The 18,505-nt window shown below is 37.2% G+C and overlaps 2 protein-coding genes across 6 annotated transcripts in view; one reads left to right on the top strand and one right to left on the bottom strand.

The window, feature by feature from the left end:
* Window positions 1-12: 12 nt before the first annotated feature.
* etfbkmt (electron transfer flavoprotein subunit beta lysine methyltransferase) lies at window positions 13-2,298 on the bottom strand. The gene is made up of 3 exons (XM_041255165.1): window positions 1,544-2,298; window positions 898-1,028; window positions 13-621 (listed from the first exon to the last, which is right to left on the bottom strand). Exons 1-3 carry the CDS (start codon window positions 1,903-1,905, stop codon window positions 272-274), a joined length of 843 nt encoding a protein of 280 aa, XP_041111099.1. The 5' UTR covers window positions 1,906-2,298; the 3' UTR covers window positions 13-271.
* Window positions 2,299-4,345: 2,047 nt separating this feature from the next.
* Window positions 4,346-18,505, top strand: part of LOC121318457 (DENN domain-containing protein 5B-like) — an 80,343-nt gene continuing 66,183 nt past the window's right edge. For all 5 annotated transcript variants that reach the window (XM_041255161.1, XM_041255160.1, XM_041255159.1 and 2 more), the window contains exon 1: window positions 4,346-4,666. In XM_041255161.1, coding sequence (XP_041111095.1) covers window positions 4,564-4,666 — 103 coding nt within the window. In that variant the 5' untranslated portion in view covers window positions 4,346-4,563. The remainder of the gene's footprint in view (window positions 4,667-18,505) is intronic.

Below are 18,505 nucleotides of genomic sequence, written 5' to 3'. Positions count from 1 at the left end.
AATAGATGATTCTGTGTGGGAAAGATATCTGAAGTTTATTTTTTAACCTGTAACTTTTCGACTTCCATCAGTCACATGTAAAACCCTATTGTATGGTGGCATGCTAAATTAAGAATGGAACCCTTTCTTATCTGATCAAAACAGTTCAGCATCCCATCCTGTAATCTTTAAAGTAGAAAGAATGATGTTTTACAGCATCATTAGGGACAAGGGATTTTCAATACTGTATTGTATTAAAATACAGTCCTGCCAATATACAATTACTAAAAGATTAAGCCAGTGGCTCGTACCTCCAAACAGTGCTGGCTGTCAGACCATAATTCTGCTCCCTGACAGAATCAGGAAGCTGGTACTCTGCTAGCTTTTGCAGACGCTTTCGGATTGTGTGTCCTTCAAACTGGGCTCTTCCAGGGTCCCCGATAAGCACCTGTGTGCGATGAGTCCTGATACATTCCCTCAGCCAAGAGTGCAGTATATCTGCAAGCTGCTCCTCATAAAACATATCTCCCAGCAGAATAAGATCCCAGTTCTCTGGCTTGGTCCCAATCAGGTTCTTGGATACTACTGGGAAAGGTTTCACGCCATTCAGCTCACAGTTCAGAGTGGTGGCTATGGTTGCAACTGAAAGAAAGCAAAACAGGTTAGCATATGCCAATTTAGACTACTCTTATCATAGAATTGGGACCAGTACTTGAAACAGTTAAGGAAAACCAAGCTCTAAAAACAGTACATAAAAGAGCAGGCTCATAATCCCCAACAGCTAACTCCACCAAATTGCATGTTTTCAGACAGTAAGCCAGTCATTTATGAAGGTGTAAAAACATATCTTGAATCAGTGTTGAACTAACAGACTTTTCTTCACCGATTCAGTACTTGTTTTTCCCCTATGCGGTGTACCTGGGTCTATATCATTGGCAAGAACCTGTGAGGCACCACTGAGTCTGGCTGCTATGGATGAGGCTCCACATCCACTTCCAAGGTCCAACACTTTCTTATCCTTTGTAACACCTGGATTATCTAGCAGGTATCTGGCAATAAAAAGTGATAGCTATATAGAAAGTGTGGAAAATAACAGCAGTTTTATAAATAAAGCATTTCACACAATCACACACAGAAAAGAAAAACACAAGGCTGTATTAAATACATGTACAATTATAAGGTTTTGTAAGATTTTTACATCTTGGACCCAACTCGCAAAGCTTTTACTATTGAGTTATTAAAAATATTTTGTTTTAAATCTGTTCAATTTATATAACCATCTAAAAAGGGCTAGTATCTCAAAAAAGCTTTGCTATTTTCTAGAAAAAAAAAAGTTTATCCTACTCAGCAATAATATTTTTTGTAGATTGCTTATTCATACGTGTAAGCATATTTGAGTCTATTATGAATAAGGTTAATATTTTTTGCCCAAAATAACTATTGTACACCAAATTATTAAATGCACACATACTGTCTAATACTGTTCATGCACAAAATATACTCTGAAAAACAAAAATGTCTGAGTAATTCCGATGCCAAAATGGAAACGAAACACATGCAGTACCTGGCAAGAGCTTGTCCACCAGGCCAGTAGATCGCCCAGTAAGGGTCACTAAATGGCCACAGTTCTGGTCTTGCATACCAGAATCGGCAGTTAGGGGTGAACAATCTCAGTCTGATTTCTGGGGTTGTATGATCCCCTACCACCTCTGTGTTTTCTATAATAAACTTTTTTATTTTATCTTCCGATGACAAAGTGCTTTCACAACGGTATCCTATGGGAGACAGAATGCGCTTAAATTTCACAGTTTTACCAAAAGCAGAGTGACTGACGCAGGCTAAATAGGTCTTACATCGAATCAAACACCTTGTACATTGCAGAGTCAATTTAAGAACGTGTTTTACTGTTGAGAAACTGCGTCCCATCGTCAGATACACAACTCGCGTTCACCCCTTACTCGACTGAAACTAAGAGACGCAACTTTAGCCAAAAAATACATAAAAGAACACGTTTTATTTAGTAAAAATAATATTTTGTTTATTTCTAATTTTCAGTGACATTTTTAAAGATATTCGTATGATTCCCCTTTGATCCTGAAATTAGAAGAAGTTTGAAAAGGTGACAATTCCCACGAATTCTTGTAGTCGTAGACTCTCAAGCTGTAAACACTGACACGATTTACAACCTTTCCAGTTTGCTTAATCTTAATTATTTGATGTCTCTTTTCTTAAAAAAAAAAAAAAAAAAAAACATCTGAAAAAGGTGTTTGTACTTAGCAAAAATGTTTTTTGCCCCTCTCACTTCCACGGCGGTCCTGCCGTGTCTTACTTCCCCCTTGCAAAAACGCTACAGAATTTGGTTCTGCCTACCCGTCATTTTTACTGTGTCACTGTGTGTACAGTGTACATTATACTCCAATGGCTGCAATGCAATTTGATTTGATTTGTGTTTGCTTTGCCTCAGTTGATCTTACAAAGTTCATGGACCATTTAATTATTCCCTATTTAATATAATTAACCTAATGCTTTGCAAACGTTTTAATTAATTAATTACAATATCAGTCCTATTGATTACTGAATGGTGTAGCTATAAAGCCAGCACAATTTCCAAAGCATTGCATTCGTTAACGATTTCTTCATTAACAGCACTCTAGGGCCGCATTGATCGGCGTTTCATGGCTATTCATTTTTTATGAGCGGAATGCAATGGGCATGAATGAACACTAGGTGGAGCCTGAAAATCACCCTCATAAACAGTGTGTGTGTGTGTGTGTGTGTGTGTGTGTGTGTGTGTGTGTGTGTGTGTGTGTGTCTGTGTGTCTGCAATATTGTTGTATAACTAACAAATGCTAAGTAATTGTTATATTATTAGTGTCCTTTATACATACTGTACTTATTAAAAAAATAAAACACACACACACACACACACACACACACACACACACACATGTTCCATCAGTCTGGGTTACCATGAATGCTTTCAAAATAACAATTCTGAAACGTTTTTTGTCTGCCTCTTTATCAGTGGAGAGGGGCTGTACTTTATCATGTTGACTACAAGTGTCTCATTAAGTCAAGTTCCTTTGTTAATGACCCTTTTATACCAGTTGGAAGTGAGATTTCCTGAGATTTACAACTCTCATAGAAATGCAAATCTTACTTTACGGTTTTATTGAAGTTAAAGATAAATAGTGTAGGATTTGCTAACAATTACATTCACCTAGAAACAAAAACATATGTTTATATAAAATCATAATTTACTTTTGTGTACTCCATCTCTACTTTTCTGAAACAAAAAAGAAAAGCCTTTTAATACCCAATATAGTTTCAGTGTTTTGGCAATGCAACTTCTCAAACTCCATAGAGTACACACAAACTGTTTTAAAATTTCGAATAATTTTAATTAAAAAAATCGTGACCGAAGATGATGGAAAATGAGCAATCAGAAAATGTTAATTTATAGAGATAAAGCAGACAAAAACAAAGGGCTTATAGATTATTATTATTATTATTATTATTATTATTATTATTATTATTATTATTATTATTATTTTGCCAATAAAGAAGGTTGACCAAACAGATAGTATTTAGTTTAATTTATATGCTATAGGCAGTTAAAATGTTGGTCCCATACCCGTAGGAGTGACATATGCCTTTCTCGGCATTCGTAGAAATTATTTGGAGCGGTTGTTTTTGGATTGTGTTGCGTTATTTTCTCAGGGAAAATTATATGGAAAAAAAAAAGAAACAAACACAGTAACATTCAAAAAAGTTTTCCTGTTAATTTTACTGAATCAAATCACTTAGTACCGACACTTTTTTGTAAATGATACAGTGTATCCAAATACTGAAATCTTTATAACTTTGTACTGTAGTTTTTTGTCCTGTTTCTGATTGTTGGTTGGGGCATAAATATCACTATTTTATTTTCTGTTGATGTATTGTATGTGAAACAGCAATAATCTATTGCCACCCTGGCTGTCCCACAATAATAAATAAATAAATAAATAAATAAATAAATAAAATTGCACTTGATAAATAAGGACGTATCACTATTTTGTTAAATTGCCTTTTCAAGATATATACTGCTAAAATGTATTGATATCAACAAAACATGTCACTAGTTATTCATTTATGAATAATGAACACATTTCAAGGAAATGCTTTAGTGTTGTCTTTATTCTTACTTTTTTCTATTGTAGAAAAAAAAAAAAGCATTGACATTGGTGGAAAACGCGTCAGAGGAATAATATATTGAAAAGAAACAAAGGTTTCATTTAAATATCCCGCTCCAGAGGGCTTATTTGTGAAGCGTCCGCCCCAGAATGCATTAGATGATGCACTGGGATTTGGTGCTGTAGCCGACACTGATCAGTATACGCTGTACTGCACAGAGACTATGCAACTGCGTTGAATTACAATAACAAGACATTACTAGGTCGTATAAAAGAATACCAAAAGCAAACACGTTTTATTAATAGTATTACAAAACACTGATTTATATTTAACACCAGTGCCACACGTCTTGCTATGGAGATTTTATGATTGGAATAGAACGAGACGAGGTTTCTACCGGGATCCAGGATGAGTGCTACGGGCTCGGGCACGGCGCCTTGCCGCTTCGCTCATTACTTCGTGGTTTGTGGGATAGATACTGAGACTGGTCTTGAACCAGATGAGTTAGCCGGTAAGTCATTTTGGGGTTCTCGGGAGCAAAAATACTTTAACTTTACAGGCATGACGATGTGACAATTACAAAACCGTTATTGGTTGGTGAACACAATGGTGTTATGTTTTCTTTATGTTTGTAATGAATTGATTGCATTTTTGAAACATGTCCGTGACTTGTGCAAGAGATGAACATTGAATAGCGTTTGCGTAAGTTCAAGAAAATTAAGCGAGAAACAGCCAGTTGTGTTTACGGCGCTGTACAGTACCTATCTTACATAGCTTAAATCTAAACCAAACCAAATAGGATAGCTTACATTTGCGATTTGAGTATATTAAGTCAGGTAACGGCAGTGCTTCCTAGACTATTGAGTCTTTACTCGGTGTTTGCTACCATTGCTAAACTATTTAAAAAAATTAATTAATAAATAAAAATTACACATTGGCCGAATATTACTCCAGCAATGCCATTTATGCCAATACAATAGTTTTCTGAAGTTTGTTTAATTATTATCTCTCTCTCTCTCTCTCTCTCTCTCTCTCTCTCTCTCTCTCTCTCTCTCTCTCATAATATCTATAATATATATATATATATATATATATATATATATATATATATATATATATATATACGGGAATTGTCTCAAATATTGATTCATCTTTCCACTGTACATGGGCTGGAGACTGCAATCTCTTCATAGTACTTCCAGCTAAACCTAATGGAGATAAACAGTCAGCTCTTGCATTATGTGATAACCATGTATCCTTAGAAAATGTATGCCACTTTAGGTACGTTTTAACACCTTATGGTTCTTCAGAAGAGTTTGCAATATATCTTCCAAGATGGAACATTAATTACATCTTATTATCATGTTTTTTATATATAGTAGGACCCAACTGGTGTGGAAGCTGTTTTCATTTGCTTCACCCTTCTTCACCTAGTTCTGTGATGCAGGTGGTTTAGTTGTGGGAAAGACTAGCATGTTTGTGCTTTCAGAACAAACAGGGCTGTAAATTCCCCATTTGTTTATTCCTTTTTCAGTCCTGCAAATTTATTTTTGTCTTCTTAACCTTAAATTATCCTGGTGATTAGAGAAAAAAAAAAAACATCCCAGGAAGCTGATGTATCTCTTTAATGTAACTATTCATGTCCATTAGGTTGATACCTCTTAATACCTGCAGCCATTCTTATTAAACCATCCTTCCCACTCTTTCACCTGGCAGGAGCTTTGATGATGAAAACCATAAAAGTAGCTATCAGCAACTAACCATGAAGACATGTAATATCACGTTGCTGCTTGTTAAACGCATTCTCTTTATCTTTTCCATGGACACACTGTCCTATGCTGTCCTGTGTTAAGTACAGCTCATTAAACTAAAGGTTGTCTTTTACCACCGAATCCTTAGTAATAAATGAATGCATTTAGGCTGCTCAAGTAGCAGGAGAGCTGTTTGTTGCATAACAGCGATGAATGTACTTCATTGACTAATGACTTTTTTTTTATGTTATGCTGAGTAGAATGCGTAAGTTAATCCAGGCATTGCAGGGTTTTTGGTTCACTCTGGGTACAAGATGTGAAGAAAGCATCCAGCTTGATGTGACTGCATAACAGTGCCGATGTTGGGCAGTGAAGCAAACTTGATTTCCCTTTAATAGAAAAGAAAAAAGCGAGGAGGCGGGTGACAGGGTGGAGACTTGGGTATGACTGGAAGTGGGTTGAAGTTTACTAATGTTTGTATGTGAGTAAAAGATTCAATGATCACCTCATAGCATGTGTTATACACATCATGGTTCATCACAAGAAGGCTGTGAAGTGGTGATGCTTTGCACTGTAATTCACAGCAACCAGGGCATTCTGGGGCGGTGCACTGTAGGGAGGTTGTTGCTGTTCTTTTATCTTTTCATATGCTTTTTGTCATCAATTTTATCATTTTGGTTTGTTTTTACATTACTGTAGAATGTTGTTTGGTTGTGAGAATTAGTTTTTTTTTTATTTACTGTGCAGTATTGGTGAGTTTTCTTAGCCAGCTCCCCTACAGATAAGAACCTGTGGGTTCTTTGCTTCTCAGCTGAAGGAATTGTCGTTTTAGCTCAAATAAGTGTTCACAGAAAAAAGCCAGTCTTGTAGACTATTGTTTGACATAGAATGACTGCTGGTGTCTAGAAAAATGTGCTGTGTAGCCACAGTGGGATCTCTTGGTTAGTATGAAACATAATATCGGTAAACGATGGTATACTGTAGTTCAGCTGCTATTGTAATCCTCAGTAAAGTAAATGGCCCATTGCATAACTTAAAATACAAGACTGGGAACTCTTTTAAAGAAGAAAAACTGAATGGGGTACATGCTGAAGTAGCCAACAGTGACAAAGCAGGCTTGTAGAATAAATGTTACAATAGTATTTAGTGCCAGCTGACTACATATCTGAAGTGCAGAACCAGTTGATGAAAGACCCAGCTGGAATCATTGCTCATTTACTAGCAAGCTTTCTAGTTGGTTTCTGAAAGCATTCTGACTTGCCGTTTTTGCACTTTTAATCTAATACCAAGTTCAATTTATCAGTCTTTGTTTTTTAGTGTTCTGTCCTGAAAATATGCAGTGTCTTACAGTAATATTGAACAGGACCATTCGCTTCACTCATCAGCTGGATCAGATCATAACAATGTCCCGGTAATTTAATTAATTGTTTTATTTTACAAATCTTTGAAACAGATGTACTGTAGTCCTTATTGGGGTTCATTATTTTTATTAACAGGTCTAAATGCAACTAAAACATAGCAGTAAGAGTTCTGCTTTACCAGATTGAGGAGTTAGTGTTTGTATTTCAGGGCAGAGATATCTACTGTAGCCCCCAATGAGATTGAATTAGGAGGTTATTAATAAATTAGCAGCATTTTATATTACTCCACAGTTCCCGCTAAGACTTTCATTTAGTTAGCCACTGTGGTTAAAGCAACTTAACATTTTTAGCCACACTGGAAAAACCTAAGCCACTTAACAATATTGTTTCACAAGGCAAAACGATGTGTAGTTTATTTGAAAACATGTAGAATTTAAATGCCAGATCTTACCCTTTACAATAAACATAAGCAGTATATTTGAAGTGCACTATAACTCTGATTCCCATTTAATACATGCCAAACTTAGTCCCAGCTGAAAAAACATCATTACAAATTTCCTAAATTCTGAATAGGTTTGCAGAGATGAATAGTCATGTACTGCATAATCCTTTACATTATTTTGACTGTGACGCGGTTTTCTTAATATTAATATTAGTAGGATTGTACAGCCACTACTGTGTTTAAAAAACATATTTTTTTTCACCTATTTTTTCACCTAGGACTACTGACAGTAATATTGCACCAATTCTGACATTAAAACGCAATATATCATTGGGAGAGGAATCCTTATTTTTAAAATAATCAATGTTTATTTTTTATTAAGTTGTTTCTTTTTCAAATCCACTCTGTTACAATTTTCAAAGCATTTCAACGCATTTTAAAAAGATAGCAAACAATGAAAAAAAAAAAAAAAACTTAGCTGATCTTGAAGCTGCGTGTTTCTGACTTGCTGTCTGTGAAAATGTTCTTTCGTGACCAGAGGGTAAGTTTGAAACCATGACTGCTTCACCTCCCTGTGACTAGTATCACAGTCATATTTTAGTTGTGTGCATGGGTGACTGGTTATTCCTTGGGCTGCATCTTTCGGAACATGATTCGGATAATTTGTCTGTACAGTTCTTTTTTTAAAACATGTCAAGAATTTGTCAGTTTGGATCAGGGTTAGACTCCTACAGAAAATAGTAAGTGGACTCTACAGGGTTACTCAATGTGGACCAACGGGGCTTGTTTTTCTATGCGCAGGGGGTCTGGGACCTATAAGACCCCCAGTGGGGTCCAGGGGCAAAGCCCCTCACATTTACAGTGTCGGTGCTGTCAATTTTACACCTAAAAATATTAATAATTGGGGTGCCTAGGTCCATGAAAAATCATACTGTTAGTTGGATGGGAAAATGTAAATTTGCTTGTAAAGAACTATATTATGTGAAGTATAATCCGTGTAATAATAGTAGAACACGCTAAACTGGAAAATGCTGCCAATCTCCCTGTTGGATAGATTTTTTCTGGGCTGGGAACCTCCCATAGACAAAGAAAAGAGACTCTCACTCTCTAAGCAAGGAGGCCAGTCCTTGCCTTTTCTTGAGAAATATTTTTCAGTTGCAAGGCTGTATTCGGTCCAATACTGGATATTCAAAAATCTCCTAACCGGTCCCAAAGAAAAGTGTTTAAACATTTAAAATAAAATTAAAACAAAGTTATTAAATAGACTAAATGTCTGGTATAATGTTTAAAAAAATGTTAGGATTATTTAGAACTGGAGAACAAAGATTTATTGTCCACAAAAAGAGAGGGGCAAATAACAAGGCCTTGATGTCACATATTCCCTGTAAGGAAGAACATCCTTCCTGCTTTTATTATTATTATTGTTATTATTATTAATTGTCATCATAATCTTTGTTAGATAGCATTGTTCAAAGAAAAAGCTATACAAACTCCAGCTTAAAAAAATGTGACAAGGGGGCTCCCGAGTGGCGCATCCCATAAAGGTACTCCTCATGGAGTGCAGGATGCGACCTATAGCCTGGGGATCACAGGTTCGAGTCCAGGCTATGTCACAGCCGACCATGACCAGGGATTCCTAGGGGTCGGCGCACAATTTGCCGAGCACCACCCCAGTAGCCTGTGGTTCTGCAGTGGAGCCTCCAGCACAATCGAAGCATTTCTGTGGTTTCATAGTTGAAGCAAAATGCTAACAGTTGCAAAACCAGAATCTAGTAAAGCAAATATTTTTTTATTTCTATTAAGGAAAGGGGATATAGCTTTAAAAAAAAATGTTAATGTTTCACTTTGTAGCTTTACACGTGTCAGAGGGCTGATGTGGAGTACAAAGGTTAATATTATGTAATATTATGAGTGTGTGTGCGGTTGGCAGTGTTGCTTTCTTGATTTCGAAACCAAATGTTTTGTGTTTGTTTTTAGGTTACAGATTACCTTTATACTTCAGTTGCGCAAATCTACAGTGGATTCTTATTAGATATTGGATTTATTTTGCATTAAATTTAAAGCCAAAAGTTCAATTTGCATACACTGACCTCAGTCTTTTATAGGCCTTTGTTCATTACACATATTTTCACATGCTGCTAAATGGTCTGTTGGCTGTCAGTAACATACACTGTTAATTTGTTTTGGGCCAGCATTTTGATTATCTCCCGTATTATTATATGTGATTAAAACTAGAAACCCTGAACCTTGGAAAATGCTCTGCGGCTATTGAGCGAGAAAGGCTTCTTGTATCGGAATAAAACAATACAATGCTGTTTTCAGACTATAATTTGTGCTGTAAATAAGAGCAATATCGAAAGATATGCAGTAAGAATGGAAATAATTGTCAGCTTCCATTGTATCTTCACTCCTGAACTACTTGACTGTATTGTATTGCATTAGCTGATGTACTGAGAAAGTCCCGCCTTGCCAATACAGGCATAGATTTAGATCAGTGCCCATAATGTTATATATTTATAATGTCTTTTTTGTTTAGTCCTATGAAGATGATATAGTGTAAAAATATATTGCAGAAACAATTCTATTAGAATTGCTGTTTGACCTGCTTCTGCTTGAACTGGCAAATGATTCACTTTTCTTACCCAAACAGCAAAAGTGACATCTTATTCAGAGATACAATTATTTGTCCTACTAAACACATATAATCACTGGTACCCTCTCTGGCTCGGACAAGGGCATCCAGGTAAGGAGGGATTTCATGCCAGTGGCCAAAATCAAATTAGGTGAATATTTGGCATTCAATTTGGCCTAATTTGGCACCTCTGGGACTAGGCTCCCTCAGCATGCGGTGGAAATGAGCGTGATTCCTACCTCCAGAGATGGTGCTCAGAAGACTGAGAGGTTAAAGAGGAGGAGGAGGAGGAGGAGGAGGAGGAGGAGGAGGAGGAGGAGGGAGCAACAAAGAGCAATGTCAGCACATAGAAAAACAGAGTTTAGTTTAGTAACAGAGGACTTTGTCAGCAAGGGTGGGGGGACGGGAGGGGGGGTGAACATCACAAGGCTTTTATTTGTTGTAGAATTTAAAAGTAGTGTTGCCTGGAATCCTTGTTCTTGCTAGGTGTTAGAAACATCAATTCATGATGTACTCTTGGGAAGATGTCGGCATCTCAAACAAGGATTATGATTCTCATACTGTAGCGATACATTCTTAGTTTCCTTAAATGATTCAATATATTTTGCCCTTAAATATTCTGGATGATGATTTTATCCCCTTTATGTTTAAATAAATAACAACAACACTTAGCAAAAACTGAAAATCATGTTATGAATTAACTTTGTAGATACTTTATAGGCACTGGTCTAAAAAGATTACTCTGTGGCAAATTGAACTGCCTCTTGGGGGATAAATGTACAATTGAACAGGAAGACCATTGTCATGGGAACTATAAATAGCTACTGTGTTGCATGGCCAGTGGTTACAGGGGTAAAGGTACTGTACCAGTGGCAGGATACAGTAACCCCATAGAAATGTGGGGTGTAGTGTCGCTGAGCCACCTGTTCTGCCAGTCAACATGGGAACATAATGGCAGGCGAAAGAGCTACCATATTGTGGACTCCTTGAGCTTTAATTACTTTGTTATGCTGAAAGCAAAGTCTAATTTACAATTCAAAAGACTCCCATTTGCTTACCATTTTAGTATAGGCTTACTGAAAACAGTTGGGATCCTCCCACACACAGACACTGCTAATGCCTTCAGGTTCTTAGCAGCCAAAGAGTGAAGCTCTGACTTCACCAGCCTGTACCAAGTGATTTCCACGCACAAGAGCAGGAGATTACACATTTGCATAATAGAGATACCTTTGGGGGGGGATGGGGGGGGAAACCACACATCCTCTCCAGTCATTCACACCCTTTTTGTTTCAAGCACATCTATTGTTGATAAGCTGAGAAATGACCTGTTGAAGTGTGTGTCTTGGGGCAGGAGTTTATCATAGGTATTCACTGAGATATGGTGTGCCTATTGAGCACAGGGCCACAGTCAGAGGTATTTTCAGCATGGAAATACAATTTCAGCAATTTATGGCTGAATATTCTGTTTAAGTCTGTTTATCTGCATAGCACAGGAAGGTTGGTGTGTTGCTTCTGTGCTTATTGGTGCAGTTCCCACGGGGAAGAGCCTCTGTTTTCCATCTGACTCCAGTGTTATGACTCTCCAGCATCATTGCTGTTGAGGGGGATTATGAATCCTCTGCAAGGATTCCCTGTCCTCAGGAGTATAACTTTACAAGGCTATTATGGAAAGTGGCGTTCACCCCAGCATTGATCTCTCAGCCCAATAGGATACACTAATATTTAATGAAATCTCAGTTTTTTTTTGTTTTTTTTTTCGCATTGGGATGTTTAATACACTATCGGGTAAACATCACTGAGTCATTATGTACCCTACAATATTGAAACCTCAGACACAGTGAGTGTAATGGCAGCCTGACAAGGCTGATGAGAAGATAAAGAATGTATGCCAGACAGGAGTTCTGTTTATATCCTCACTGCCACCGTCTTTCTATGGACAAATTAATTCTCCACCATTATGCCATTAGTAACAAGAGATGGCATTTCAGAATAAAAACAAGGATCAATCTAAGTGAGAGAAAACAGTGCTGGGTTAATCCTTTTTTTAAATGAATTGACTTGCCTCAGGCTTTGGTTCTACTGGAATGCATGTTTACAATGTCTTGCTGGTTATTAGCCTCGTGCTGAAGGCTCTCATTAGGCTGCCGTACCACTTCAACATTCTTCCAATAGTCTGGCCTGCCACCACAGACTGCTTGCATCCCAGTTCACCTGTGCTCTAATGTATGTTTGTATCGTTGGGCACCCTGAGGCTCAGTAATATGGTGTGACCTCAGCCTGTTATTAACATGAAGCCTGTAATGAAGAGATCCCCTCTGTGCTGTCCACAGTAGGCCATTTCACTAATGAAAACTGAGTGTTCCTTGCAGATTTCAGTGATTCTGTTCTGTAGTGTGTGTGCCGCAGGAACAGACTGCTAACAGACTATTTTTTCTGCTGTTTGGAATAACATAAAGGAATGTTGTTGCATTATATGATAGGTTAGAATAGGATAGTAGCTTTACTGAAGGCACTTGTGCTTATTAGCGTCACTGTTTCCTGCTCAGTCAAAGGCTTAGTTTGTTTTACAGGTGAATGTTTCATGAGATTTTGATTTGATAGGACAGTGTGTTTCACAGAGTATTATAGTACTTTTTAAAAAATTTTCCTGCACATCTTAAAAATAACGTGTAATATTGTTTATATATTAGGCCTATGTATAGTAGGTGTTTTCTTAATGTAAAAAAATATTGTGAGCTACGTTGCGTACTGCTGTACTGTCCAATGATGACATATGAAACCCAATATCCATCTATATTTAGCAGGTTTATGTAGGTTACAGTTCATCGCTCTTGCTAAAAATGCACACCGATAGTCAACAAAGCAAAGGAGAGCTATGCCCAGGTCATATGACGTGTGTAAACTAAGATAGATGTTTATCTTTGTCTCAATTACTATGGCAAAAGAGAGAAGCTTTCAGTGATTGTTAGCAAGAGAGTAGAATGTCAGTTCATTTTCTAGGAACTAAACAACACCAAGACCGATGGAAGGCAGATACAGTACAATACAATGTATATTGATTTTAGATCATCAGGCTAAATCAGTGCTTGAAGTAATGCTATATTTCCTAGACCTTATCAACATAAATGATTTAGTTTTTATTTTCAAGACTCCTCTACTGAAACTATTCAAACATTTTTTTTAAATTTGTATTAAAAAAAATAAATAAATAATAATAATTAACCTGAGAGAGCCATTGATACAGTAGACCTATTTGAACAAATATGCCTGTCTTCAAGCAAACATTGGCTGCATTTGTCAAGTTTGTGTTCCATCTTTTAAGATGTCTTGTGTTTCAGTTGGGGGGGGTTTAGATGGTTATGTGAGATTCTTTCACAAAAGGTAACAAAAGGTGACTATGTTCCTGCAATGTTTTAATTCATAGTTTTAAAACAAGAACTCCATATTATATCGATTGCGTTGCTATGTAGTTTAAATTTCATTTGTCTCCTTCAAGTTCTCATCCTACTCTCAACCCATCAGTTAAAGCCACAGTGTTTTTCAAATTGCACTTTGAGTTTGAGAACTTTGGAAACAAAAATCCATTGCTTCCCCTTTAACTTAAGATTCCATTCCACATTTCAACTTTTTAAGATTACACAATGTTTAAAAATTGAAACTTTGACATGTTGGAAAATTATGCAACCAAAATAGCCATCATGAGAAGTCCTCCATTAGAGTGCTGTTAATTTTGCACTAAAACATTGAGGAGGATGAGACAACATTTATGTACGTTTATATAGAAAAATACTTAATCATACACTGTACACATCCTACTGTATAAACACTACAGCTGACAGCTATATTTGACATGCATATCTTTGACACACAATGTTTAGGACAAATTCTTGCAAAACTCTTAATTATTAAAATCCCAATAAAAGAATGCAGTGTACAGTATCTGTTCAGATGGGAACGGTTTCATAACCCCCTAACTGATTGTGACATCCCACCCACAATAAGTTAACACAAGTGTGACTCTCTTAGCGTCGGGGGGGGGGGGGGGGGGGGGATGCGGCTCCTCCTCGTCCTCCTCCTCCTCTTTTTAACCATTTTTGCCCAGCCTGGCGACAGTCATTGTCTTTTGCAAACTGGGACAAAGCAGTTGTTTGGGTCAGCGCTTCTCAGCTGACTGTGATGGCCGGCAGTATCCAGGCTGGCTTGGAGCAGACAAAGGGATTTAGAGGACTTGCAGCCTGCCATCTGTTTCTAGAAGCCAGCCTGGGAAGGGACACAGTTTGCATGCTAATATTATAATATAGAGCTTACCCTGGGGTCTGCGCCAGAACTTGTATGTTGATGAAGCCTGGTTTGTTTTTTGGTTGAAGACAGAGGGGGTATTTGTTTGGAAGGTGATATTGTCGCAGAGAAGGTTTGCAAATCTCTGAAGTAGTTGCATCAGTAGTATTTTTTATTTTTTTGCATTTGTAAGCATTTGCGTTGAGATTGTTATGCATTCACGAATACCTGACTGATTTAATATTTCCTGTCTAACTTACCTTAAGCATGGAGGTTTGTTTCCATCTGCAGCTTCTTTTGCCTTCCTCCTATTCAAAACAATGCAAAACTGCAAGTGGCAAAATAAGTGCACTGTCAGTTTTTTTAAAGTAGTAAATTCAGACTACTGTATTGATCACTAATGTGTCATTCAATAAACCTAAACAACTCATTTGTACTTCACTACAAATTTCTGTTTTACTTTGTTGCCCATACTGACCAGGGGTTGGTTATACAGGCCATTATACTGTAGCTTCTGACACAGAAAGCCCCATAGTGTTTTCTTGGCCATACACTGTAGCAAGCTGGAAAGTGGGAGTATGAAATACTGTAGGCAGATTTATTTCAATATCAAAGTGTGGGTTTTGAAAAACTGTAGTGAACAATAGTACAGTGGTGTCATCATAACAGAGATTTACAGCACTAGGGATGTCAGCAGTGTCCCTGATGAAAAACAGCCTTGTATACGATAGGGTTGGACTATACATTTTTAATTGTCGATTTACTGGCTACAGATCTTACTGAAATCATCTTTCAACTCAGATTATTTTGTGATTTATCTCCCGTCATAGTTAGTATTTTCTCGTGCATGTTCTTTCTTTTTTCCATCTGCTTTTCACTTTTTGGTTTATAAAAATAAAGCTGCACAACTGTTATCTCCTACAATTGAGGGATGACTGAATTAAATTAATGCCCAATTACATTTATTAAAAAATAAATCTATATTTTTGAAGCCCGGTATAATTACATAGCTGCACCCTTTTAGCTTAGATGACTGTGAGAAACATTATTGCCGATTTTAATACAATTACCATTTTTGGGTACATAAAGTAATCAAGACTAAAAGGATCTATATAAAAATAACTGAATATTGATTAACTTCTAGTATACTGCACCTTTTAGAGAAGCCCCTCAATTGCAAAGTGAAGTGCTAGGGAGCATCGTGATTTTAACTCTTCCCTTAGGCTGACCACTGAAACCTGATAGAGCAACACAGTCACGTGTACTGGAGACCTTTCTGTTACTGTACTGTACTGTATGTACATGTGTTCTAAGGGAAACCTCTTTTACTGTAGGAGGGTTAATGCTTTGTGGCATTGATTAAAACAATCGACACAGCCTTCTTACGACAAATGGCTTAACAGCCCCTGCGTAGTGCACTGCTCTCTGACATTCACATGACCTTTCCCCTTCTATGGTTAAAGGTGATTGCATTTGTGCACTGATGACCTCCATAAAGTCACCAGTTTTGTCACCAGTGTGTCTTGAGTTGAGGTGGTATTAGAGAGAACATCTTTTAACCCTTTACTGTACATCTTTAACATAATTGCAGATATCTCCTGAGTTCTCTGTAATTGAAATATGTGTGCCACTATAGCAGGTTGTAGTTTCCTGCCAGCCAGATGACCACCACATTAAAGGTATGTGTAAAATGGTTTTCAATTCAGTGTGTGTTTTCTGAGGGCATGTTATTGGCATAGCAGGATTCCTGCATTTGGAAAGAAATGCTGTACAGTAGTTATTCCTTCGAAAAAAGTGCATACAGGATGAACAGAACAATAAGCTGTCATATCATTAACGGAAAGTGGAAATGAAAAATTACCTCAGTAAATGTTTAGCAATGTTTAATCAATGTTGATAAGGGACACGCTGTTAGCTAAAACTGCCCTGTTATAGTTATACTCTTTGTGTAGGCGATTTATCTGAAATTTATAAACGCTTTCTGTGCTTTGCTGAAAGGCACAATTTTGGTATTCTTAAACACAGCAGCTTGCTCCTGCTTTTTACAAAATCTAGACGTCCCACAATTATCCACTGAAGAAGCTTCAGACCTGGGTAAGCACATTTCTCTTGCTGTATTAAAATCTGCACTTCAGAGTGTAAAGAAAGGCAAATCTCCAGGCATAGATGGTATTCCACCTGAGTTATTAATAACATTTTGGGAATTGCTAGGACCAATTTTGCTTGAAACACTGCAGTCAGCAATTGAAAAGGGAGGTTTTCATCATGACCTCAATACTGCTTTGATCTCCTTAATTCCAAAAAAAGGTAAAGACCCCACAGAGTGCTCAAATTATCATCCAATATCCCTAATTAACTACGACATTAAATTGTACGCTAGAGTCTTGGCTATGCTTCTTGAGAGGTTTATGAATGGGCTTATTTACCCCCATCAAACTGGTTTTATGAAGGGATGTCTTGCTTCAGATAATATGCATTGTTTACTACATGTAATCAATGAAGCTACAAACTTGAGCACTCCCTGTGCTGTACTATCTTTGGACGTGGAGAAAGCATTTGATCGACTTGAATGGGACTTTTTATGGCTCGTACATAGCACTTTGGTCTAGGACCAAATTTTATTAATATGATGTGTATTATGTATGCCAACCCTTCTGCCATAGTATCGACTGGTAGTACTAACTCTGAAACCTTTACTATTCATAGAGGCACCAGACAGGGCTGCCCACTTTCCCCACTTTTATTTGCTCTCTCTCTCTGGAACCCTTTGCACAGAATGGTCGTCAAAATATAATAACGTCCCCTATTGAATTTAAACAGGCAAAGCATGCCATGTCCCTGTATGGTGAGGATATTCTGCTGTATGTCGCTGATATTCAACACTCTCTCCCCTCAATTCTGTCAGCTTTTGGTGAATTTAGTGCCTGGTCTGGTTACAAAATTAATTGGTCTAAATCTGCCCTGTTACCCCTTAATCCGGCAGCTGGCAGGGTCCAGTTGCCATCAATCATTCCTGTAAAAAAGCAGTTTACTTATTTGGGAATTAACAGGTTAAATATACTACATTACAGCATGCCAAATCAGCTGGAGGTTTAGATGTTACAAATTTTAAATTCTATCATTTAGCTTTTCAAATACATTTCCTTAAGACCTGGCTGGAGCCGCTGTCTACTGTGCCCTGGCGAGCAATCGAAGAAGCTTTAGTATCCCCTGCTAGATTACAAGATGCTTTATTCGCAGGGTTTACGCCCAAAAAGAGCGCTTTACTTTATGGTCCTATTATAGCTTACTCGATTTCAAGCTGGAAAGCTGTTGAAAAGCATATGGGAATCAAAATGAAATGGCGTCTACACTCTCATATTTGGCATAAGAAAGATCTTATGTCTGGTAGACAGCCTTTCTTCTTAATATCATGGTCTAAAAAAAGGTATCTGTACCTTCAATTATATATATATATATATATATATATATATATATATATATATATATATATATATATATATATATATATATATATATATATATATAATGGGGATGGTGTTCTCAGTTTCCAGGATTTGTTCAATTTTTGATTTACCTGGTTCATCTTTTTTTTTTTTTATATCTAAGACTTCAATCTGCCCTGCAAGCTTATGGGTTTCCCTGGGGGTCCGAACTACAACTACCCCCTATGATAAAACTGATTTCCCCAGGGGGCTCCTCTAGGGGGGTGGTCTCTCAGATTTATTTGCATTTACTTAAAGACTCTTACAAGTCTTTGTCCTTAACTGCTTTATGGGAAAGATATTTGGCTATATTTGGAGCTTCAAAAACCCTAATCACCAGTTAATTAATTTCAAGATTTGCCATAGATCTTATTTAACCCCCCGTAGAAGGGGGGGGGGGG

The sequence above is a fragment of the Polyodon spathula genome, chromosome 7, assembly GCF_017654505.1.
Source record: "Polyodon spathula isolate WHYD16114869_AA chromosome 7, ASM1765450v1, whole genome shotgun sequence".
Lineage (NCBI taxonomy): Eukaryota > Metazoa > Chordata > Actinopteri > Acipenseriformes > Polyodontidae > Polyodon > Polyodon spathula.
The sequence above is the reverse complement of the archived record's forward strand: the minus strand, read 5'-3'. Positions and strand labels throughout refer to the sequence as shown.